Source organism: Staurois parvus, unplaced genomic scaffold, assembly GCF_062004578.1.
Source record: "Staurois parvus isolate SC_StPar_1 unplaced genomic scaffold, SC_StPar_1.0 ptg000177l, whole genome shotgun sequence".
NCBI lineage: Eukaryota > Metazoa > Chordata > Amphibia > Anura > Ranidae > Staurois > Staurois parvus.
In genome coordinates, this window is record NW_028317973.1 from 2,849,097 (window position 1) to 2,876,265 (window position 27,169).

The window sequence follows — 27,169 nt, forward strand, 5'->3', positions numbered from 1 at the left end:
CAGTTGTGCTCAAAAGTTTGCATATCCTTGGCAAATTGATAATATACAGTATTATACCATCTATACTGTAAAGAAACCATGAGTGAGCAGGCAAAACACATTTCTCCTATTTCTTAAATGGGATTCATATTCACATGTAGGTAATAACAGAATGGCACAATCACAACACAAAAGAAATTACCCCTGTTCAAATGTCTGCATACCCTTAGTTCATAATACTGTATATTGCCCCCTTTAGCCTCAATGACATTGTGCAGTCTTTTGTAATAGTTGTCTATGAGGCCCCAAATTCATGCAGGTGGTATAGCTGCCCATTCATCTTGACAAAATGCCTCTAGGTAATGCAAAGTCTTTGGTCAACTTGCATGAACAGTATGTATGAGATCTCCCCAGAGTGGCTCGATGATATTAAGGTCAGGAGACCATGATGGTCACTCTAGAACCTTCACTTTTTTTCTACTGTAACACTGGATTGTCAACTTGGCCTTGTGCTCAGGGTCATTGTCATGCTGGAAAGTCCAAGAGCATCCCATGTACAGCTTTCTTGAAAAGAACGCAAATTGTTGGCCAGTATTTTCTGATACAAGGCTGCATTTATCTTGCCATCAATTTTCACAAGAGCTCACACACTCCCAAAACATCAGTGAGCCACCACCATGCTTCACAGTGGGCATGGTATTCTTTTTGCTATAGGGCCTCTTGACCCCTTTCCAAACATAGTGCTTATAATTGGGACCATAAAACTATTTTGGTCTCATCACTCCAGATTACAGTGTGCTAGAAGCTGTGAGGTGTTGTCAGGCATATTGTAACCCAGAGTTTTTTTTGTGGCATTGGCGCAGTAAAGGCTTCTTTCTGGCAACTTGACCATGCAGCTAATTTTTCTCCAAGTGTTAAGAGTATTGTGCTACTTGAAACAACCACACTGTCTTTTTCCAGAGCAGCCCGTATTTCTGAGGTTACCTGTGGGTTTTTCTTTGTGTCCCGAACAAATTTTCTGGCACTTGTGGCTAGTCTTGGTCTACCTGACCTTGACTTGGTATCAAGAGAACCCTGAATTTTCCACTTCTTAATAAGTGGTTGAAGAGTACTAAATGGCATATTCAAGGCTTTGGATATCTGTTTACATAATTTTTTCTTCTGTATAAAGTTCCATTACCTTGTTGCGCAGGTCTTTTGACAGATCTTTTATGCTCCCCATGGCTCAGTGTTAAACTTGCTGAGTGCATATACAGGAGAGCCAAAAAAACTAATTGACTATTTACACACAGGCACTAACTGCAATTTAAAAAGCCACAGATGTGGGAAATTAAAGTGGCTGTAAAGGCTCAAGGTTTTTTAGCTTTGTGCAGCAAGTTTCCTTCACTGGAGCGAAGAGGCCAAGCCCAACCCCTGAAAAACAACCCCACACGATAATCCCCCCTTCACCAAACTTTACACTTGTCATAAAGCAGTCAGGCAAATACCGTCCTCCTGGCAACCACAAAACCCAGACACTTCCATCGCAATGCCAGACAAAGAAGCGTGATTCGTCATTCCAGAGAACATGTCTCCACTGCTCTAGGGTCCAGTAGAGAGTGCTTTACACCACTGCATCCAACGCTTTGCATTGCACTTGGTGATGTAAGGCTTGGATGCAGCTGCTCGGCCATGGAAACCCATTCTATGAAGCTCTCTCCACATTGTTGCTGTGCTAATCTGAATGCCACACGATATTTGGAGGTCTTTAGCTATTGACTCTACAGACAGTTGACGACTTCTGCTCAATGTGCACATGCACTGATCCTGCTCTATCATTTTATGCGGCCTACCACTTCATGGCTGAGTTGCTGTTATTCACAGTTGCTTCCACTTTGTTATAATACCACTAACAGTTGACTGTGGAATATTTAGTAGCGAGGACATTTCGTGGATGGACTTATTGCACAGGTGGCAACCTATCACGGTACCAGACTTAAATTCACTGAGCTCCTGAGAGTGACGCATTCTTTCACAAATGTTTGTAGAAGCAGTCTGCATGCCTAGGTGTTTAATTTTATACACCAGTGGCCATGGAGGTAATCAGAACACCTGAATCCAATGATTTGGAGGGGTGTCCGAATACTTTTGGCAATATTTTGTGTGTGTGAGAAACACACCAATACTGTATCCCAGTTTTTTGTTCACATGTTCTTTAAGTTTTTTCAGATGTATGTTCAGGTCTCATCTGATGCCAACTTCAGGTGCAAAGTCCTTCAGGTGGCTCTTTCGAGCTGCAGATAGTACCCAATACTGTTTTTTCATGTGGGCCTGTTTGTGGGTTTTTTTTTCCTGTTGCTCATCCCTCAGGTGGACTAATTTTGGATCTCCTAGCAATCTCTGAACCACTTTGTTACTCAGTGTACAGGAAAGAGAATGGGATTTCATTTGGATCTCTTAGCAATCTCTGAACTAATTTGTTCCTCAGTGTACAGGGAAGAGAATGAGATTTCATTTGGATCTCCTAGCAATCTCTGAACTACTTTGTTCCTCAGTGTACAGGAAAGAGAATGGGAATCCATTCCCAAGAGAGTCCATTGTAGGACGCAGGTCCCACCCCTATGTGTTTATGACCATGTTCTTGTTACTGCTTTAGCACCAAACTCTATTATGCTGGGATTAGGAGGGTTTTACTGAGCTGGCCCACAATTTTTTATTGTTTGCCAGTGTCCAAACTTCCTGTAATTGTCAGTTTAACTCGACCTCTGAAATTCTGTGTTCTTCTTCAATGAGCTCCAAGAAATTACATTTTCATTAAGTACAGAAACTTAAAGAAATACTAGACTTAGTCATAGGGGAATAATGAATGATTGTCATGGCTTCTGCTACTAAGCAGAAAGGAGTAAATGTTTTGTTCTTTGATGGTGTTGGAAATAAGGTTATGCAAATACAGTACCACCTTTTTCATGAAGGAAATTATGTTGATTTTATGTATATTTTTTTATGCTTTTGTGGAACCTTGTAGTAGTAGTCTCTAAGCTGTATTCCTTCAATTTTTATGATTTCTATAACTTACAAGCATTAAACTACTGTTTTGCCAGTGACAGTCATTGGTTGTGAGCTGCATATCAAACTCAAATGAAACAGTGGGTCAAACTGAGAGACTGTTCACAGAGGACTGCATTATGCCTACTGAGAGCCAAATTTTATTCCAGAAAAATATTATAGTACTTAAACTTCGCATTTTAGTAAAATTGCACTGTAACTTACAATATACTGTGTAATTCCATAGTAATGGGTCATAAAACATTTTCTAATAAATGACAAATTATGTAAGAAAGTAAACCTGCCACTGAAGAGCAGTTGGGATACATTTCTTTTTGGAATTCATAAACTAAAGTCTAAGAACTATGGTCAATATACTTACCCCCACTCTAAACGCACAAGGTTTTACTCATCCCCAAGTGCTTCGGCATCTTCATTGGCTAGTGTGGGATGACATAATTCCTTTGTAGGCATTGGTCATCCCGTCACACAGGGACAATGCCGGCAATGTAATTGGCGCCGCACATGTGCAGCTTAATTTACATGTCACAGAACAGTGCAAGCAGGTAGGTGAACTTGATTGCAGAAGAGACACTTCATGTCTCTTTTATGCTAAACTACATGTCTGCTCACTGGTGTTAGAAAAATACCTTAAGTTCAGCTTTAAATGCTGAGGACCACAGAGAAGGAGCAAGAGGACAACATGGACCCATAAGACACCAGTTTGACATCCCTAAACTGTATCCATTCCTGTAGTTATAGATACAAATTTAACCACATGAGCAATACAGGAATAGCTTTCATGGTGTTTACACAACTTTAAAATGTGGTGAACTGATAATGACCCAAAACCTTAAAACACAATTGTTTTTCCATGTGCTGTACAGTCAAATATATCTGGTTTTATTTTACATTTTAGATAATCCGGATCTTAAGGCATGTTCACTTCTCTCATCTGAAAAGGACAGTGATGGTATGTACATCTTTTTATCACCTTTCAGATTGTCATTGAACTAGTTTTCTCATACTATCGGGGAAAGGACTAAAAGCGTGATATAGTTTATACTCTCTGACGAGTTATCATGCACTGTTGCAGCCAACCCATCAAGACAAGCACTGGATATCTATTACAAATAGTGCAAAAACGCTGCATGAACTTATTCCCATCGAACAGTTTCTGATGGCGTATTGGTGAGGATTTAAGGGTGTTGAGGGTACACACAGTATACTATGCTGTATCCTGCTGACAACTAGGCCTGAATTGACTATGAAAGATGGAGAACGATCACACTTTGTGTCAACATCGTGCTGCAAAGTTGATTAACTTATTGGCTGTACAATTATGCTGGTTTAGGTAATCCACGTAATATTGTTCCAGATCAGCAGCCTAAAAAGTAGCCGGAGACAGCTAGTCATTTAGCATTTTTAGAAGAGCAGAAATGGCAGCCTACAATACTTTCTCTGTACAAGTTTCCTTTAGGCTTCTTGCATACTGCAGCTTCAAAAAGCTCAGTACTGAATTTTTTCTACTGATCTAAAATGCAGCCCATTGTTTACAATATACCTGTACACACAGGAGCATAAACAACCCCTGCGTATACTTGAGTATAAAAAAAACAAAAAAAACAAACATTCTGTGTTCCCGGTCAGTATTTTGTGCCGGTACATGCAAATACGGGCATATGAGCATAAATGTTAATGGATTTTGCCTAGGAATGTATTGTGCATGCAAATGAACATAATTGCAAACATGCAAAACCCAAATGCCTGAAATTAAGTCCAGAAATGCTGATGCTCCAACATTGGTTCCATGTGCAAGAGGCCTTAATGCCCAAGATTAATCTGTCAATTAATAGTCAACAGATGTCTGCCTCATAATGTATTTAGATGCTCAGTAAATAATTGTAAACCCATTAGTAAATTCTAATCCTGCCAAACAGAATCTATATCTCCCCCTTCCTTTAGATTGTAAGCTCCACGAGCAAGGCCCTCCTATTCATTCTGTACTGAAAGTATTGTAATTGTACTGTCTCCCTTATATTGTAAAACGCTGCGCAAACTGTTGGCGCTAGATAAATCCGGTATAATAATAATAATACTTAAGTCATCCTAGGGAATACATACATTTTGCTATATCTCTCTAGGGAATACATAACTTTTACTATATATGATTGAATTTTTATTCATTTTACCAGACAGTTTGCAATAAATCATAAGTACTATACCTGTGACGTCTCTTGCTGAATGCGGTATAGTAATAACTGAACCTCCACAAAAAGGTCCGCACTTCTTCTCAGAATGAGACACAATGAAATATAACAAGCGGTAAAGAGCTTCTGTTCAATATGTAAAATAACACTCAGATGGCCTCTTGGTAACTGTGTGTTTTAGTCGAGCATTAAAATTGCGCAGTAAAAGGATAATTATTAAAGCACTTGTAACAGTGTAATGTTGACTAGTAGCTCATTTCCAACATTGGCAACTACATACAGTGCATTCATAAAAGTATTCAGACCCCCTTCACTTTTTTCATTTTTGTTATGTTGCACCCTGATACTACAATTGTTTTTAATTTAATTTTTTTCTCTTTAATATACACTCGGTACCCTATAATGACAAAGCGAAAACAGAATTTTATAAATGTCTGTGAATTTTTTACAATTTAAAAAAAATGACATAATACATTGGCATAAGTTTTCAGACCCTTTGCAACAACACTTGAACTTTAGCTCAGGTGCCTCCCATTTCTCTTGATCATTGCTGAAGTGTTCCTACACCTTGATTGGAATCCACCTGTAGTAAATAAATTGACTGGACATTATTTAGGATGGCACATACCTCCTTATATAAGGCCTTACAGCTGACAATGCATACTGTATCAGAGCAAAAGCCATGAGGTCAAATGAACTGGCTGTAGAACTCAGAGACAGGATTATTGCAAGACACAGATCTGGGAAAGGCTACAAGAAAAAAATCTGCTGCACCGAAGGTTCCCAAGAGCACAGTGGTCTCCATAATTCTCAAATGCAAGACGTTTGGCACAACCAGAACTCTTCCAAGAGCCTGTCGCCCAGCCAAACTGAGCATTCAGGGGAGAAGAGCCTTAGTAAGAGAGGTCAAAAGCACCTGATGGTCACTCTGTCTCATCTCTACACAGGATCACTGGAGCTCAGTCAAAGTTCCAGAAGGACAACCATCACTACATCCCTTCATTGATCTGGGCTTTATGGCACAGTGGCTAGACAGAAATCCTCAGTACAAAGCACACAAAATCCCGCCTGGAGTTTTCTGCAGTATCAGGGTGCAACATAACAAAATTGAAAAAAGTGAAGGGGTCTGAATACATTATGAATGCACTGTATATAATTTTCCTGGTGTGTACCATATTTGTGTGGTGTTGCTGCTATGCTCCTTGTTTTTGTTTTCTGGCACACTTGGAGACAGAAGAAGGAATAATAGGGCAAATAATATTTTTTAACCAGTACATGCATTGCAGTCTTTCAAGTGATACTACAAGTAAAAGTCTTAGTTCTAAAGTCACTTAGGTAAATGATGTATACAATGATGTATAAAATAATAGCTTGGCGTGCCTGATTAATCAAGCTGCAGTAGCACTTAAGGCATGCCATATTGTTGACTGAGAGCCCCTTTTAGCCTTTACCGTGGCTTAATGTCTGTTTAGTGCACCTTGCTATTACAGATTGACCAATCAGGGCAGTCACAATTTCTTTTATAATGGATTTTATTATAGACAACATGACAAAGAAACAGTCAAAAGCAAGATCACTGACACAAAAGAATAAAGTATACAAATCTTCTGATGAAGGACATGACAAATGCACTGAAATATTGACAGAGAGAAAAACTGAGTACATAAACACAGTACATAAAAGGGTGGAAGAAACCTGATAAATTGCGTTAATAGAAAACAAGTAATGACCAATGGGCTAGTAGGTGAGGGCCAAAGATAATCACAAAAATCGCATACAGAGGGTAGTAAAAGCTGGGCACAGAGCCGCACTGGATGCACATCGGTATTCCACACCAAGGACTCTCGAGAAAGTCAGACAGGTATATAAAACATTGCAGGGGCAGTCACAATTTCTGATCTGTTTAATAGATATTGCCGTTTGATAAATCAGAACTATTGTGTAAGTTTCTACTACTTTGTGTTAGAGACATAACCTTGTCTCTCTTCAACTGGCTTTAAAGAAAACCATTTATGAAACAGAGTGTAGCATTCCTTCAGTCCCATAGATACCGGCTATACATGCACGAGTAAAAAAAAAATAGTTTTGTTGTAAGCATACATGTAGATACAGTCAACGTTTGTCAGAACAGTTTATTTGTATTTATTTTATGCTTTGTATTCCCTTCCTGTAGGCACAACAGCAGCTGCAGTGGCCATTGTGGCTTGTATTGTTGGAATCCTGTGCATGCCTCTCATACTAATACTAGTCTATAAACAAAGAAAAGCAGTGACTGCCAGAAGTAAGTATCACACCGGAGTGATATGACATTTCCATGCAGACTGTAAAAGTCACAATACATTTTAATAGAGGAAATTTAAATCAAGTATGCTTGGTGTTTGGATGATTTTGACTATAAAAAAAATCATAGTCCTTTAAAGTAAGTTTTCCGGTTCCTAAATATAACTGTCTCACAGAAGACACATTCTGCTAGAGAAAGCAAATAAAACCAAATAGTCTATGAAGTTTATGTAGAATCAGTAAATGCTTTGACCTATTACTGTTTGGCATTCACCCAGAGCCAGAGAGCACCAAGCTAAAACCTTCATCATATATATTAGTCTGTAGACTAAGTTGTTGTATCTGCTTTGCCTCGCTGAATGCTTTCTAGGTGAGAGAACAGAGCTCCTGGCCATTGCCTTTATGGTAACAATAGCATTTTCTATATACACAAGCAAGAAACAGTGACTTTTAGAAGTCACTGCAGTGTCCACTGGGTGACAGAAATGGAAAAGAAGGCAACTCCAGAATGTTACCACTGTTGCTGCTTTGTTACTTGTTTTATTCTGATAAATTAGAACTTTACCATTAAAAGTGGAAGCTGTAACATTTTATAACATAAAGAATACAATCATTTAAATAATATTACAGTAGAACCATAGGCAGTTTTTTTTAATCCATTTTGGATAGAGGAAGTGAGGGTTATAATCCACCTTCACTTCCTTTCCCGTTGTAAAAATTGAAGTTGGAGGAAATCCCTGCAGATTAAAGGAATCCATTGAGGACCACCAGATCTAGTGTCCACTTTAAAGATTTCCCCTCTATTACTGTTCTAGGGACAACCCAAAATTTTGGGAATTTTCTTTTACTTTCTCTTTTGATGATAATGGTAAATGGGATAAATAGAGAGGGTGAATCTCCCTAATCGGGGGCACAGACATGTCTTTTAAACCATCTCCACGCTATCCAAAACAGAAAAAAAAGTTTTGCCTTTTGTCATACTTTAAGTGCACCAGTAAAGTTTGTTTTAAATTTCCATTTTCTGAACTTTCAATTTTCTAATGGTTAGTGTGGTCAAACTGATATTTGTTTTTGCTTGTAGTGACAAGATGCTTAGAAGGAGCTTGAGCAAACAAAATTCTAATGTGGTTTTCATTAGGGAAAAAACATCATACATGTTACAATGAGACCTGTTTATTATGTCTGGGATTCCATTCAAACAGCAGGTCTGGACAAAATTTTAAGGGCTCTATGATGACAAAGAATGTTTTGATGAACAGATTTTCTAGAAATCTTCGAACTACAACTGTGGCTGAACAGCTCTGTACAACTAAAACTGGCCATGCACAAAGATACAGTTAGGTCCATATATATTTGGACATAGGCACCATTTTAGTTTTTTTTTTTTTTTTCAGGTATTTACCAAAACATATTCAAGCTATAGTTATATAATGGATATGGGCTGAAAGTGGACACTCTCAGGTTTAATTTGAGGGTATGTACATCCAAATTGGAGGAAGGGTTTCAGAATTTCAACTCTTAAGAGTAGCCATCCCCCCCCTTTTTTTTTTTTATTTTCAAGGGACCAAAAGTAATTGGACAGTTTAATATAATCATAAATAAAATGTTCATTTTTAATATTTTGTTGAGAATCCTTTACTGGCAATGACTGCCTGAAGTCTGGAACCCATGGAAATTACCAAAAATTGGGTTTCCTCCTTCCTGATGCTTTGCCAGGCTCTAATTGTAGCGGTCTTCAGTTGTTCTTTGTTTGTGGGTCTTTCTGCCTTTTAGTTTTGCCTTCAGCAAGTGAAATGCATGCTCAATTGGGTTAAGATCAGGTGATTGACTCGGCCATTGCAGAATATTCCACTTCTTTTCCTTCAAAAGACCCTGGGTTGCTTTTGCAGTGTGTTTTGGATCATTATCCATCTGTACTGTGAAGTACCGTCCAATCAACTTCACAGCATTTGGCTGAATTTGGGCTTACAGTATATCTCTAAACACTGTAGAATACATCCAGCTGCTTCTGTCACATCATCAATGACCCAGTGCCACTGCAAGCCATTTATGCCCATGCCATCACATTGCCTCCACCATGTTTTACAGATGACGTTGTGTGCTCTGGTCTGGATCATGAGCTGTTCCAAGCCTTCTCCACACTATTTTCTTCCCGTCATTCTGGTACAGATTAACCTTAGTTTCATCTGTCCAAAAAATGCTTTTCCAGAACTGGTCTGGCTTTTTTAGATTTTTTTTGTGCCAAAGTCTAATCTGGCTTTTCTATTCTTCAGGATTATGAATGGTTGGTTTGAACCTTGTGGTGAACCCTCTGTATTTTCTCTCATGAAGTCTTCTCTTGATTGTAGACTTTGACAATGATGTGCCCACCTCCTGGAGAGTGTCCTTCACTTGTCTGGATGTTGTGAATGGGTTTTCTTTATCATAGAGAGGATCATGCGATCATCCACCACTGTTGTCTGCTGTGGACGTCCATGCCTTTTTATGTTGCTGAGCTCACCAGTGCGTTCTTCTTTCCTCAGAATGTATCAAACCGTTGATTTGGCCTCTCCTAATGTTGGTGCTATATCTCTGATGTATTTGTTTCCTTTTTGAAGCCTTACAATGGCCTGTTTCACTTGCATGGACAGCTCCTTTGAATGCATGATGTAGGTTCACAGCAATAGATTCCAAATGCAAAGACCACACTTAGAATCAACTCCAGACCTTTTTCCTGCTTAATTGATGAAGAAATAACAGAGTAGCCCACACCTGGCCATGAAACCGCTTTTGATTCAATTGTCAAATTACGTTTGGTCCCTTGAAAAAGGGGGGATGGCTACTCTTAAGAGCTGTAATTCCTAAGCCCTTCCTCCAATTTGGATGTACATACCCTCAAATTAAACCGGAGAGTGCACACTTTCAGACCTTATCCATTATATAACTATAGCTTGAATATATTTTGGTAAATACCTGAAAAAAAACAAAAATTGTGCCTGTGTCCAAATATATATGGACTTAACTGTATGTTAGTATAGTGGGCAGTGCAATAAAAGTAACTAAGGAAGTGATGGCATTAAATCTGACCCAAATCACACAAGGAACAGTACTGAGGAATGTACATACACAGGTGACATCCATAATTAAGCATTTATTTTACAGTCGGATCCAAGTCTAGGTAAAAAGAAATGAATACTAAAACTATTATTTTAATGTACACTTCATGGAGTACAAATAAAATATAAACACAAGTAATAAATAGCAGTACCCTCGGTGTTAAGCTGTTGAAAAGTGTACTTTGTGTGATTCGTCATTTTTCATACAAAATAATAAACAACAAATTAACTTTTATTTCTTATTATTCTAGGAGCACAGGAGTTGGTGAGAATGGACAGGTATGCATTATTTGTGTAAATGCTCTAAGTTCTCTTTAATAGCTTTGTCTGTTTGCTGCAAGAAGAGTTATTCCACAAAAGTAACAAAATAACATTTTATAGTTTTGTATGAACCTTAAAAAAGAAAAAAAAAAAAAGGAGCACTCTTTCCTTTTCTGAGCTCTGTTGTCATATTTTGAATTCCTAGGACTGTAGTGTAGCGTTAATGCAGACAAATAAACAGTGCAAAAAATTGTGATACTCAATCTATAAGCATGCATTAGGGTAAAAAAAAACCTTGAGCCTTTAGAGGCACTTTAAAATAAGTTGTAAAATAACAGACTTATTGCTAGGATTTTTTTCTTTTTCACTTGTACATACTAACAGGAAATTAATGCAACCATCAATCTAAGAATTGGTAAGCTGCAAAGAAAATAAATTTTATATATATATATGTGTGTGTGTGTGTATATAATATACAGTGGATATAAAAAGTCTACACACCCCTGCTAAAATGTCAGGTTTCTGCGATGTAAAAAAATTAGACAGATAAATAATTTCAGAACTTTTTTGACCTGTAGTGTGACCTATAAACTGTACAACTCAATTGAAAAACAAACAAATCTTTTAGGGGGGGGAAGTACATAAAAAAATACTAAAATAATGTGGTTGCATAAGTGTGCACACAGTCATATAACTGGGGCTGTAGCCATGTTTGAGAATTAAGCAATCGCATTAAAAAACATGTTAAATAGGGGTCAGTACACACCTGCCATCATTTAAAGTGCCTCTGATTAACTCCAAATAAAGTTCAGCTGTTCTAGTAAGACTTTCCTGACATTTTCTTAGTCGCATCCTACAGCAAAAGCCATAGTCCACAGAAAGCTTCTAAAGCATCAGAGGGTCTAATTTTTAAAAGGTATCAGTCAGGAGAAGGGTACAAACGAATTTCCAAGACATTGGATATACCATGGAACACAGTGAAGACAGTCATCATTAAGTGGAGAGAATATGGCACAACAGTGATGTTACCAAGAACTGGATGTCCCTCCAAAATTGATGAAAAGACAACTGGTCTGGGAGGCTGCCAAGAGGCCTACAGCAACATTAAAGGGGCTGCAGGAATATCTGGTAAATACCGGCTGTGCTGTACATGTGAAAACAATCTCCCATATTCTTCATATGTCTGGGCTGTGGGGTAGAGTGGCAAGAAGCCTTTTCTTATGAAAAAAAAAAAAATCCAAGCCTGGCTAAATTTAGCAAAAACACATCTGAAGTCTTCCAAAAGCATGTGGGAAAATGTGTTCTGGTCTGATGAAACCAAGATTGAACTTTTTGGCCATAATTCTAAAAGATATGTTTGGTGCAAAAACAACACTGCACCAAATGAACACCATACCCACAGTGAAGCATGGTGGTGGCAGCATCATGCTTTGGGGCTGTTTTTCTTCAGCTGGAACTGGGGCCTTAGTCAAGGTAGAGGGAATTATGAACCGTTCCAAATACCAGTCAATATTGGCACAAAACCTTCAGGCTTATGCTAGAAAGCTGAACATGAAGCGGAACTAAATCTTTCACCATGACAACGACTCAAAGCATACATCCAAATCAACAAAGTAATGGCTTCACCAGAAGAAGATGAAAGTTTTGGAATGGCCTAGCCAGAACCCAGACCTGAATCCGATTGAAAATCTGTGGGGTGATCTGAAGAGGGCCGTGCACAGGAGATTCCCTCGCAATCTCACAGATTTGGAGTGTTTTTGCAAGGAAGAGCGGGCAAATATTGCCAAGTCAAGATGTGACATTCTGATAGACTCATACCCAAAAAGACAGAGTGCTGGAATCAAATCAAACGGTGCTTCAACAAAGTAATAGTTTAAGGGTGTGCACACTTATGCAACTATATTATTGTAGTTTTTTTATATTTACCTCCCTCCACTTAAAAGATTTCAGTTTGTTGTTCAACTGAGTTGTACAGTTTATAGGTCACATTAAAGGTGGAAAAAGCTCTGAATATATTAGAATATATTTATTTTTTAGTAAGTTGCCAGTTGGGGAAGAAAATGCACCAGTATCAGTTAGAGTAGACAATGGGATTGATATACTAATACTGGAAAATGCAAAATCTGGTGCAGCTGGGTGTGGTAGCCAATCAGCTTCTGACTTCAACTTGTTCAATTTAACTTTGACATAAAAAAAAACTAGAAGCTGACTGGTGTCTATGCAGATATGCACCAGATTTTGCACTCTCCAGTTTTAGTAAATCAACCCCAATGTCTCAGGATTGATGGTCAGGGGGAGTGATACGTTTAAATAGCACCTGTGGTCAGGGAGGTGGAATAGTGCCCCATCATTGGTGTCCTTGGAAGGAATAGTGCCCCATCATTGGTGTCAGTGGAACAAATAGTTCCCCAATGGTGGTGCCTCATCATTGGTGTTAGTGGGAGAAATAGTGCCTCATATCAGATTGAGGAACAGTGCCTCAAGGGCTAAATAAAGGCAAGCAAAGAATTGCATGTGGCCTGCAAGATTTAGTTTGGAGAACACTGGTTTATGGTTCTAGAGTTTTTCTTTTATCATGGTTTAGTTGAATAAGTCTGAAAAACTCACACAAACTGAAATTTCCTTTGTAAATATATTTAGATTAGAATTATTTTTTCTTTGCAAACTCCTCTTAGATAAAGTAGGTCCTAAATTGTTTAAATCAGATTCTGCTTTTTCTGTGTTTTTAAAATGTAAAACCAAATAATACAAATCGTTATAATAGTAATGATACTTATGTATTCTTTGGTACAGCAAACACTAACCACTGGTAACTTTATTTTTTATCATTTGTTTCATAGTACTGAGATGTACACTTTAGAGCCAAAGGTTAGCAGACACCTGAACATCACAACTAATATATAGCCTACAATATATGGACACCCCTCTACATTACGGGATTTAAGTGCTTTTGGTGATATTTACTGTTACATTTATAGTATACAAAGGCATTTTAGACACTTGTGCATTTGCAACGTTCTGGCAACAGTTTGTGAAAAGGCCATTTTTTCCAGCCCTGTGCACAAAGCCAGGAACATTAGAAATGGTTTGTCAAATTTTGTGTGGAGAAACTGGAGTGGCTGGCACCCAACCCTAAACGCAATCCTACTTAACACCTTTGGGATGAGACTGAACATTGATTGTACAACAGACCTTGGAGGCCAACATATGTACCTGATCTACCGAAATGCTCTTTTGGCATGAATTCCTACTGCCACTGGAACATTTTCCCAGAAGAATGGAAGTGGGGGGGGGGGGGAGAGAGTTGGCAACTACATATCAATGCCCATGGTTTGGAATGAGATGCTCAGCAAGCAAGTATAGTTGTGATGGACCAGTGCCCACAAGTTTGCCATATATAAAAGTGTTGCTGAAAAAAAGGTTCTTCTTTCGAATTATTTTATGAGCAATATCACATACAGTGACACTTAAAGCGGTAGTAAAGGTTTTAGAACAAAAAAAAGTCCTTTCCCCCTGCAAGGTAATGTATTACTGTGCTAGTATGCATTGCATACTAGCACATTATTAAAGACATACTTTGAAACCAAGCCCTCCAGCGGCACGCTTTCACCTCTGGCAGGGCTTCCATCTTCATCCAGTCTTCCTGGGCCAAGCCGCTATGACGTCACTCTTGCACATGCATACAAGTGTCATGGCTGTGACACAGAGCTCTGAAGGTAGGTAAAAATCACAAAGCGGAGTTTACTACCACTTTAACTGCAATGCTCTTCTTTTATCCACATAGTGGGTTTCACATGGAAGCCTTTAGATACCCCACATTCATAAATATAAATACATTAAATTTACATCTTAGCAGAATGAGTACCACTTTAGGTCAAATGAAATTGATCTTCTTGCTATAGATGAAACGGATACTGCATTAATTATGTATTCTTTCAGTGAAGCGCAAGGTATTGAAAATCCTGTCTTTGAAGATCCCCCTGCTGCAAATCCAGAACAGAGGCCTCGGCTTATTTTCATGTCTAGCCGCCAGCAGTCAGACTCAGGTCGCCATCTGCTTTCTGAACCCAACACACCTCTCTCTCCCCCTGGACCGAATGAGGTCTTCTTCCCATCTCTTGGTAAGTTTGCCAAAGGGAAACTTTATTTCACTGTCTGGTCAAATAAAACTACCCTTGTGTGCAAGAATCATGAAAAAATCTTAATACTTTATTGTAATAATCACCTATACATTTTAATGGAGAATTGTTTACAAGGTTCTGGTCTTTGTTGCAGGAGTGCCTACAGTGGCCAATGTGTGCACAAACTACTCAGATACAATGTAACACTCTTCTTACAATGTGGGAGAATTACTAAAACTGGGGCATGCAAAATCGTGTGCAGCTTTGCACAGAAACCAATCCGCTTCCAGGTTTTATTGTCAAAGCTTAATTGAACAAACTGAAGTTAGAAGCTGATTGGTTACCATGCACAGCTGCACCAGATTCTGAGGGTTGTAGTTTTAATCACCCCCAGTTTGTTTTCTCATGGCACTAATGTGCAGATCAAAGCTTTCCTTAATGACCCTAATGAACTGCCTTTCCTCCTCCCCCTTCTTGTTTTTTTGATTTTTTTTATACCCTTCATATGTACATTGTTTACTTTTTCATGTAAATGAAAATATATACAACATTTTAAAGGACACCTTTTATAAATATCTTTCACATTCTCAGTAGCAGCAACATGATTTTCCTGTAATTATAAATGGGATAACTCGCATGCAAAGGTTAATCATTAAAAAATCATTTTGGGCATGCCCGTTAGTAGTAGTATTTTTTTTTTTTTTTTTAAGTGAATGAAATGCCAAGCATCGTGGTAATAGTGGGGTATGTTTTTTGATGCTTTGGTGCACAATAGTTTACAAACAGAATTGGAGCAACATGCTGATGGCAATGAGCAGGTCCAAGAACAGATGGTAGGCAACAAGTGAATTATGCGTGTTGAGCCATTTTAAACCTAAAACAATGCTTTAGCAATATAAAATCAAAACCAATGTACCCCCAAAATAAAACACCTCTGAAACAAAAACACACTGTTTTTCTTTTAAAGAAAAACCTTGCAGCAAAAACACACAAAAAAATCAGTTTGCTCTGGATGGGACAGCAGTTATAAGTCACTGACCTAAAAATAAGGAATGTTTAACCACCTCCCACCTGCCATATAGTAATATGACGGACGCAAGGTGGTTCTCTCGTTCTGGGAGGACGTCATATGACGTCCTCCCATTCTCACTGCGCACGCGCGGCTCAGGGAGCGCGCGGCGGTGCGCTGTGTCCCTGGGACACAGCAGATCACGGAAAGAGCCGAAGATGTCGGCTCGGTCATGTGATCAGCTGTGTCCAATCACAGCTGATCACATGTAAACAGGGAAATGCCGGTTATCGGCATTTCTCTCCTCATGAGCTGTCACGCTGACAGCTCGATAGGAGAGGAGAGCCGGTAATCGGCTTTCAGTGGAGGGGACATGTACACTGATCATCAGGGCATTGATTATCTTTGTGCCCTGATGATCTGTGTAGCCCCAGCAGTGCCACCTGTCAGTGCTCATCAGTGCCTCGTGCCAGTGCCCATCTGAGCTGCCTTTCAGTGTCACCCATCAGTGCCAGTCAGTGCCGCCTATCAACGGTGCCTATTAGTGCCATGTATCAGTGCTGCCTTTCAGTGATGCTTGTCAATGCCCATCGGTGCCACCTACCAGAGCCTCCCCATAAGTGCAGCCTATCAGTGCCCATCAGTGCAGCCTCATTAGCGCACATCAGTGAAAGTGATTTTCTCCAACAAAAACTAAGAAAAAACATTTTTTTTCAAAATTTTCAGTGGTTTTTGGTTTGTTTAAGAAAATAAAAAACCCAGAGGTGATTAAATACCACCAAAAGAAAGCTCTGTCTGTCACAAAAAAATGATAAAAATTTCATATGGGTACAGTGTTATTTGACCGCGCAATTGTCATTCAAAGTGCAACAGCACGGAGAGCTGAAAATTGGCCTGTGCAGGAAGGGGGTAAAAGTGCCCTGTAGGCTAGCGGTTAAATTCAAGTTCATGATAATAAAATAAAAAGAAGGGAGCAATCAAAAGCAAAGTATAGTTTCCTAGCTCATTCTAATCTTCCCCATTGCAGTTTGTTACCCCCCACCCTACAACAGCTTCCAATACACTGGCATGTGGATGTTCTGAGCCCTTTTTTTTTACATTGAGGAGGCTGGTTTATCCAAAAGCCACCTTATTGACCCTCATATCCCGGATGGCCATTGTTCAAAGGCCATACAGTGCATTATGGTTTGTAAAAAAAAAAAAAAATCTCCCAGGTAAATCTGTATTCCAAATTCATCCATCGTCAACATCTCAAGTATTAGTTCTGGGTGGATTGACCATTTTAATAGGTGTTTAAGGATTGCCTGAATTCAACAAAGTAAATCATTGCTACGTGGGACATTGATCGTTTATGCTGCAATATTAGCCCATATTGCAACCAGCCTTTTACAGCCCATTCATAAAATGCATGAAGATCTTGCAGTATCCCATTGAGTGCTCTCTGTTTACTGCAGCACTCCATGATTGGAGGAGAGGATGATTACATGACTTTGACAAGTTAGGTGTCCTTTCCCCTCTCCTGGCCTTATTTTTAATGCCTTTCTCCTATTCAGAAGAATGGAGCTTTGACTTCCCGAAGACTGGAGCACAAAGCACATCACAGTACTTTACAACAAAGCTGGATATTTATGTTTTTGAATAAGCTGTATGGACTTGGTAAAGCTGATGCTTTATACTGTAGATGTTTTCTTTTGGTGCCATACAAAAAAAAAAAAGTATCCGCCTTTGTAATATCTGTACTTCTTTATATTGTACACATTGGAACAGGTCATGTCTGAAAGTATAATTCCAGGAAGTGAGTGACGTGTTATTTAAATTTTAATTTAGAATTTTAATTGGAAATCAACATTTTCTAACATTCGCCTTCTTTAAATTGGTATTTCTCCTGAATAATTTTCCTTACTAACTAGACTGATAAGAATACCAGAAAAAGTAATTTTTATTAACAGTAGAATCCCCACATAGTGCATGAAAGACAAGAAACTTGCAAGTGAATGACTCCAGAAATCCTCTACAGCAGCTTTGAATTCCTTTCAAGTAAAAATTTCAACATCGTGTTATTTTTCAGCCAGGTACATGTGATGATTTTAAAGGGGCATTCCATATTTTAGGACAGCTGCCACATTGTTTTTGACTGTGTGAATGTCTTTAGTTTATGGCAAGAATGAAAGCACTAAATCAAGCCTTGTTTTATCTGTGCAGATCCAGTGCCAGATTCTCCAGACCCAGTGTAAACGAAGACTTAGGAGCACAACTGAAGGTTCGAAGAGAAACGCAATATCCGAAAGACTTCTTTAAAGCCTAAATATTGTGCAATCTGTTGCACAAGAGCATTTTTGCAGGAAAAAGAAAACTTTGTGAAAGGATTTTAAAACTGGACTGACAATGCTGAATACAATTCCTGTGCAAATAGAGACTTAAATGAAGTCAAAAGTATTTATGCACTGTTTAATAATGCCATCTATTGATTGGTGACAGCTAATATAACATCAGCCTCTTTTGAATACAATTATATTTGCATATGAACGTGTGAATACAACAGTACAGAGTATGTCTCTGGGCTGTAGAATGTATATAGCATCAAGTACTACACCATTTAGTCTGCTTCAGAACTTCTCTTGTTTCTATTCCTTAAAGTTGAACTTCGGGCAGATATAAAATATACAAATGAATGCAGCTCTAAAATCATTAGCTTTAAAATGCAAGCAGTGTAAATAAATACTTGAGTTTGACTTGTACCAGTCTCTTGCAGTCTACTGTACATTACAGCTCTGGTAGGGGGGCAAGTCAGTTTACTGTAGAGCAAAAAGCACGCTGATGGGAACAGACAGCAGAGTGATGAATTCATCAGTGTGCTTCTTTTTCTTTTCATTGACCGGTTACAGAGTGTAGGTAGGGGAAAGAATTTTAAGTGAAAAACCAGCAGATATTAGATTCCCTCACCTGCTAGACAGAACTGTGCTTTGGGGCAGAGCTGTGTAAATCTCAGGGCTGGAATGACAAATACTCAAATCTTTAGTTAGGTGAAACAATTATTATATATGCATTTCATGTGTGTATTTAGATGTTTGCCTGAAGTTCAGGTTTAATTAGGGTTAAAGTGGTTCTAAAGGCAGAATGTTTTTTGTCTTAATGTATTCTATGCATTAAGGTAAAAAACCTTCTTGGTGAAGCTCCCCCCCCCCTTTTCTACTTACCCGAGCCCCGTTTCGATCTAGTGATGTGCATGAGAGCAGCGGCTCTCCTGAGTCTCTGCCTCCTCATTGGTCACACAAGAGGATCGTGGGCTGCTCTGTGCAAAACCATTGCATGGTGTATTGTAAGTATAACATGTTTGTTTTAATTTCAATCTTTAGAATCACTTTAAGGATCCACATATGCATCCCATAGGCCTTGTTGTGCCAGTTTTCTTTTTTCTGTTTACAGTTTCAATCTCTTGGCACCTGCATCTGTCCCATAATTTGGATCCATCATGACCTAAGTTTGCAATTTGCAAAAACCAGTAAATAAATAATCCAGTCCTCAGGGCAGACATTGGTGTGCCTACATTTGATAAGTCCTTTCCCATATGTTATTTATATAGAACCGTGACAAACACCACAATTAGTTGTTTTTTTTGTCTGGTAAACTATAATCCTGACCCTTTTGCAGCTGAACACACTTATGGGATTTTTTTTTTTAAATATCTAACCATTTTATACCAAGAAAAGGAATTAAAATAAAACTACTAATTTTAAGAAAATGTCATATATTTTATGAAAATTGTCATATTTTATAACAGGTGCCTTGAATACTCTGTAGTCCATTATATTGTAATAAACAGGGTAGCATATTTATTGGAAGAACAAAAAGTGCCAAAAGTAAGTTAGAGCTTGCTACTCAAAATGTGTGCTTAACAATATTTATTTTGGAATACGTCTAACTTAAAATGTACTTGATATAGTGTATATGAGCATAATTACAAGTATAAAAAAAAACTTAAAATTGTGTTGTGTAGCGCTACATTACTTAATTTAGGATTTTTTTTTCAATAACATGACCCTAATGGGATCCATTTACTAAGTGCTACTGATTATGATTTTACAAGTATACATGCTCCCAATCCGTCCAAACCTCATAAAACTCACCCTCTGATCGGAACCTTAGATGGCATTTTTTATTTCTCTTTTTTTAGCTGGCAGGAGTTGAACAGGACTTTCCCATATTCCCCTTAGAATGCTGCTTCTCTATGTTTTCCAGCTATATTTTCTTTGCTTCTGTTAACATTGGTCTTTGCTACCCCCCCCCCCCCCCCCCACCCTTTTCCTGTTCCTCTGTCTTTACCTGCATCAAAGATTTCAATTTTACTTTATGTAGCCAAAATGCTAGCCTTATTTTCAGCATTAATTATTCCTGAAGCAATAATAAATGAGTAATATAAATACATAATAGAAGACCATGTGCATTTGTACTAGTCCATATACATTTTTGGGAAAGAGGGATCTTTAGCATTTAGATATATGCTAAAGCATGCCAAATTCCATACAGTGACATGAATCATTTAAAAAAAAATGTAAATCTACTTTGTAATGTATTGAGCATTCAGCAGTTTCTACTGATAGATGCAAAGCAAGTTTTTTTTTGAGAGTATGCACTCTGGCTTGTCATTTATATGCAAACGCAATGGATTACAACACAAGGAGCTTCCTCTTGCACTATGGAGAAGATGAAGTAGGTAAAGAAGAAGTGTCTCTTTCATCTCTTTCTTCCTGTCAGTTACAACATTATTACTCCAGGGGAAGTACACAGTGATGTGTGTCATTATACATATAAGATGATTTATTCACTTAAAGACAAGAAGCTGTTGACCTTGAAAAGTGAAGGGAGATCTAATAATATTTTTATAGCACTTTTATGCTTTGGGACTATGTCAAGCCAACAGTTCATATTCCTGATATGTGCCTGCTGTACCATGTACTTGTATGAAAATGTATCTTGTTCTCTTTGTATTGTTTCCTTTGTGTAAAATACCTGATTTTATATTGAATGGAATGTTTTAAAAGGTGAGGATTTACATGTACTTTAAAGCACTTATCAAACTGGTGTTCTTTAAAGAGGAAGAATTGTTTGCTGTTGCTATACGATTTGGGTGAATAGATGTCTTGATTCTACTTAAAAAAAACAACCAAGGGGTACTTCCTGGACAATGAGGAGAGTGGGTTCTATATTGAGAGTGTTGCATGATAGAATGGTCAAGAGCCAAAAGATTCTTTAAGGTGACTCTGGACACAAGTAGTTTCCTTGTGGAGAAAGCATGCAGGTGTATGGGTAACCACAAATTTCATCAATAAGGCTGGGCAAAAGTTATTTATGGCTTTATAAGTAGGAAGGCTAATTTTAAATAATACCTTCCAAATAAATGGAGGGTATTATTTAAAATTGGACTACCTACGTATAAAGGGAGAAAATAATTGGGTGATGTGTCAGTGACAGTATTGGTGGGTGGCCTGGCTGCTGCATTCCGTACTAGCTGCAAACAATATAGTTCTCTCTCAGGGAGACCATAGTTGGGTTGCAGTAATCCAATAAGGATGATACAAATTGTGGAAGAGTTAATTGGGTGTTTGACTTTTGTAATATTCCTAGGATGGTGAAGGTGAAATGAGGACCTAATGGCAGCTGATCATTTTTGCTTAAATCAACAGGTCAGTGTCCAGGATCATGCTCAAGCTGTGCGTATGGCTTGGGAACATAACCTTTGTATTCCCAAGGCTTAAACCAGCTGTGTCAAATTAAACACGGCAAATACTTTACTCCTGCACTGGGGACGGACTCAGCAGAGGCTGGAATGACAATGTCAGTGTTCTGGAATATGCACTGCTTGCTGCCCTCAATGGACGGGGGTAGTCTAAAGTGCTAAATGCAAATGAAAAACCAATAAGAGGGCGCATCGGCCTTGTGCATTATTGTTTAAAAATATTTATTGAAAGAATAAAAAAAGTAGGTATCATACTCACAATGGGCATCTAAAACAGGCATATCACAATGAACGAAGGTGTTCAATCCATATAGCATCTGAATCCACAACAATGGAACGCTGGATGACCAACTTGCTGATGCGTTTCGAGGACTCAGCCTCTACCTCAGAGCTCTGAAGAAGAGGCTGAGTCCTCCAAATATGCCTATGTTTTATATGTCCATTGTGAGTATGGTACCTACTTTTTTATTCTTTCAATAAATATTTTTAAACAATAATGCACTAGACAGGTGTGCCCTTTTTTTTTTTTTTCACTTGCATTTAAACCAGCTGTGTGTTTGCACTCTATATCTTGGATATGGTGAATAACATTGGTAACAGAATGGAGCCCTGTGGCACCCCATAATATAATGGAAGTGAAGAAGATGAGCGTATTTCTGTTGTGATGCCTTTGTAGTCTACTCAAAATGAGCATGCTGAGCCTTGGATATGTATTCTTTCAATTAATTTCCAAAAACCTAAAGACCCATATCTGTCGACTGCACTTTTTTAGCCTAGCTGCAGAGCCTGTGTTGAAGAAAAATGCTTTGGTAGGAGATTATTGGACCCCCCTAATCTACACCCCTGTGTACATAGGACGCATATATCATTGCTAATTACTTTGTCCAGTAGAGCTCATAATTAAGGGAAAAGTATGGCCAAAGCTCTTCTAGTCATAACTCCTGTGGGATAGAGAAGTACACTTAGTTTTGCACTTCTGTGACCCAGATTCAGCCAACAGCAGGCTAAAGTCCACTGCCAGCTGATGTCACAGGACTGGTCCAGGCAATAATGTTGGCAGCTAGCTCAACCGCTTAGCATGCCACTGAGAGCCTGAGCCAGCCTTTCCCGCCCCCTCCACAGTCCGCTGCTCCAGTGAGAGCTGGAGGTACAGAGGCGGTGATTGACAGTCATTGATCTGTACTCAGAGTCGACACGAGAACTGAGCAATCAGCAGGCATTGATCACTCCGTTCTCGATGTAGATCCAGCAGGGGAAAGCTGCAGCATAGGATCAATGCTGCAGCCATCTACTGTAGGTGAGTATGTAAGGGAAAATGCAAACTTATTTTGCAGGTACTATTGAGAGAACAATTGTTGTGTTTTAGATACACAAACATTTGTTCACAAAGCTTTAAAAGATCTATATATATATATATCCAATATGATCCTAAAATACCACCCCATGTATCGCTAATAAATGCCTATTGCATTTTCATCTCAACTTTGGTTTTTCAAAGTACAGTATATTACTGTAATACAGAAAGAAGTTAAGGCCCATAGTAGTAGAGCATCCTTTCACTAGGGATGCTCCACCATAGGCCATAGTACTAGCGTGGCCCTTCTTCAATGTCCTGTTTACTTTCTGCTATAACTTTGTATAGCAATATACCACTACTACTGCTATTTTTTTCACAAAAAGGTGAGCTTGATATAATACATAGAAACTTTGTTTCTCTGCCAGTTCTGCTTTCAAGAACAGCCCTTTCCGCTCGAATAGAAGCACCAAGATAAAACAGTCACCTTGGATTTGATCCCTTTTATTAACATACTTTTACAGATTCTGCAGTAAAAATCTGTAAGATTTTTGTTCCCCTTAATAAATCAACTTTTTAAACACATGCTGTAAGTATGACTTGGGGATCTAAACATTGATCCTTTTTTCATTTTTTTTAGCTAGCTAATAAAAATACACCACATTTATGGTGCCTTCTTTTGTACCTAATTATGAATAAAATAAAATTGGCATGATACAGTACATCAATAATATTTGACCTAAAGCAAAATATGTATTTCAAATGTCTGTTCTTTTTGCCATCTAAACAATGTAGAATTTTATTTCTTTGTAGAAATATGGAGAGAGTAAGGACATTGACTGTTGAGTATATTTTAAAATGATTAGTAAAAATGTTTCATGGGATAACAAAGCCAGGTTTCCACATTTCCTTAGACACATACACATAGTGGTTACCCACATTCTGTACTTCCTTTACTGCATGACAGGAAGCGTGTTTCACTTAGAAAAGGGGAAATATGTATAATCTATGTAAAGTCAATGGATGTTGTATGTGCAAAAATCCTAATATTATCCAAGCTGCACACATTTTGGAACACCTGCCAATACCCGATCCGTCTAATGGTAAAAATCTTTAGTTTCCCAAAATGAAAAGATATATAATCAGCCAGTCCCAGGGCAGCAACTCAATGCATTTAGGCATCTAAACATGGTGAAGACGACTTTCTGAAATTCATCTGAGCATCAGAAAGGGGATTTAAGGTGACTTTGAATGTGGCATGGTTGTTTGTGCCAGATGGGCTTGTCTGAATATTTCAAAAACTGCTGATCTACTGAGATTTTAATGCACAGCCATCTCTAGGCTTTACAGAGAATGGTCTGAAAAAGGGAAAATATCCAGTGAGCAGCAGTAACGCAAAAAAAACACTCGTTACAACCAAGGTATGCAGAATACCATTTCTGAACGCACAACATGTCAAACTGTGAAGCAGGTGGATTACAGCAGCAGAAGACCACAACAGGTGCCACTCCGCTTCAGCTAAGAACAGGAAATGGCTACAATTCACACAGGCTCACCAAAACTGAATAATAGAAGATTGGAAAAAAATTGCCTGGTCTAATGAGTTTCGATTTGTGCTGCGACATTCAGATGATAGGATCTAAACAACATGAAAGCATGGATCCATCCTGCCTTGTATCAACAGTTCAGGGTGGTGGTGTAATGGTGTGGGGGATATTTTCTTTGCACACTTTGAGCCCCTTAGTACTAATTGAGCATCGTTTAAACACCACTGCCTACCTGAGTATTGTTGCTGGCCATGTCCATCCCTTTATGACTAAAGTGTACCCATCCTCTGATGGTTACTGCCACCAGGATAATGCACTATGTCACAAAGCTCAAACCATCCCAAACTGGCTTCTTGAACATGACAATGAGTTCACTGTACTCCATTGGCCTCCACAGTCATCAGATCTCAATCAAATAGAGAACCTTTGGGATGCGGTGGAACGGGAGATTAGCATCATGGATGTGCAGCCGACAAATCTGCAGCAACTGTGTGGTACTATCATGCAAATATGGACCAAAATCTCAGAGGAATGTTTTTAACACCTTGTTGAATCTATGCCATAAAGAATTGAGGCAGTTCTCAAGGCAAATGGGGTCCAACCCTGTGCTCGCAAGGTGTATCTAATAAAATGGCCGATGAGTGTATATATACACCCATGTATGTGTGTGTGTATTCTAAAGGGTACCCAAAAAACATCAAGGCAGCACAATTCACTTTAAAAGTGAATTCTTAAAGAGTAACTCCACTTTTGTTGAGAAAAAAAAACCTTTCCCTGTACATTGCAGGGATTTCAATAAACTTTGTTGCAGAGTCCTGCCTTTTGTCATTCTGAAGAAAGAGCTGTTTATCTTGATCTCCTCCATGGGCCATAATCAGTGGGTAGAAGGCTAGCCCCTAGTCCCCTCCAAAAGCCCCTGCCCTGGTTGGGTCTGTCACAGTATCCATAAGGAAAATTAATCTAATGGGAGTGGTTTCATAATTATCAATCAGCTGCTGAACCTGCAGGGTCTGCATCCATTTAGACATGATTTTCCTTTGGGAGTATCTTGCCAAAAATGACATTTTTGTTGCAAGGGGTGCATGAAATCTGACTTGTATCTTAGTGTAGACTTCTAGGAAAATCAGTGAGCCAATCACATAAGCGGGAAATTATGTTGCTGGGGGAGGGGGGGGGGTACAGAACTCCTCCAGGTTGCAATATTGTATTGCATTTCACAGAAAATTACAGTGCTGCAGACTAAAAAGGAAAGATAATTTTTAATAACATTCAATTACAATGACTTGTGTGGCAATTGTTTATACTATATTATTTTTTCTTTATTTCCAATTCATTTTCCCACAAAAGTGGTTTTATCCTTTAATACCTTTCCATGTGCAAAAGTCAAAATGGCCCACTGAGATGACTAATAATGGTCAGTATCCATGTGAAAATCAAATAGAATGGTAGATATGGTTTTCTGATCACCATTTTTTGCCATTTGTGTCCCATTGGGGAGATTTCCCTTCACTTCCTGTCCCATAGACAAACAAGAAGTGAGAGGTAATCACTGCAAATTAAGGGAAATTGGGTAACCAGGACTAGTTGTCCCCACTGGAAGATTTCCCTTCTATTACTTTTCTAGGGACAACCCAAAATTTGGGATTCTCTTTTACCTTCACATTCAATGATAATGGTAAACAGGACAAATAGAGAGAGTGAATCTCCTTAACGGGGGGCACAGACAGCAATCAAAACGAACAAGCGGTCTAATCCCTCTGCACTCTATCCACAACTAAATTTATACTTTAAGAGAGCCAAATTAAATTTAATATGTGAATGACTGCTATGCAATCTGCATACAATATGGCATCTTTTATAACATGCTTTTCCAAGTAAGGGTTTAACAGGAAAAGACCTACGACTTTAACAGCCATGATGCAGATAATGACAATGTGTGAGGTAAAATTAAGCAGCAGTTATTTACTGAAAAAAGTGGTGTAACCGCTTCACAGCAAAAGTTAAATTGCCTAACTTGGCAAGCTGAGGGAATAAACTGAGTGAAATAAGCCTGAGGATATCCTGTACATTAACAAAAGCTAACTTATACATAGGAATAAGATTGCCAAGTTCTGCAACACAATAACTGTATGAAGAGGGTCCTATCCCTGATAGCCGAAACTCAGATTCCTGCATCGAAGATATTCCTACTCTTAAACTTACTACAATAAAAATAAGATCTATGGGTGTGCCATTTTTTGGGATGAAGGAGATTGGTCCAATAAAATTAAGTGTGAGAACAGCAGGTACGATACATACAGCTATTTTAGCAAGTCTCAGATAACGTATGCAGTAGAAAATTGGAAAAATCCTAAATCCAAAACAAGGTATATACCAGGTTGAAAGTATATAACGGTATTTGTGGGAGGAATTGGGGTTGCAATTGGGCTTCCTAGAGAGGATGGGGCCCAAACTTTCATATGGTGATATAATATAACATGCAGGCCTGCACTGTAAAAATGTTAATGTGTAACTAAAGGCAGAATTTTTTTCGGATATAATGAAACTAGGCATTAGAACATTTGTTGGGTTTTTACTGCTGTCTATGCCCGTGTTAGGGAAATTCTCCCTCT

General features: G+C 38.5%; 2 protein-coding genes across 4 annotated transcripts in view; one reads left to right on the forward strand and one right to left on the reverse strand.

The window, feature by feature from the left end:
* Nucleotides 1-21,061, forward strand: part of VSIR (V-set immunoregulatory receptor) — a 64,338-nt gene extending 43,277 nt beyond the window's left edge. Inside the window, exons 3-7 of the mRNA XM_089677095.1 lie at nucleotides 3,923-3,976; nucleotides 7,387-7,494; nucleotides 10,840-10,867; nucleotides 14,789-14,970; nucleotides 18,182-21,061. Of these exons, the coding sequence (XP_089533221.1) occupies nucleotides 3,923-3,976; nucleotides 7,387-7,494; nucleotides 10,840-10,867; nucleotides 14,789-14,970; nucleotides 18,182-18,213 (404 nt within the window). The 3' untranslated portion in view covers nucleotides 18,214-21,061. The remainder of the gene's footprint in view (nucleotides 1-3,922; nucleotides 3,977-7,386; nucleotides 7,495-10,839; nucleotides 10,868-14,788; nucleotides 14,971-18,181) is intronic.
* The window catches only part of CDH23 (cadherin related 23), a 1,300,862-nt gene that overhangs the window by 193,588 nt on the left and 1,080,105 nt on the right, over nucleotides 1-27,169 (reverse strand). The gene's annotated exons all lie outside the window — the stretch shown is intronic.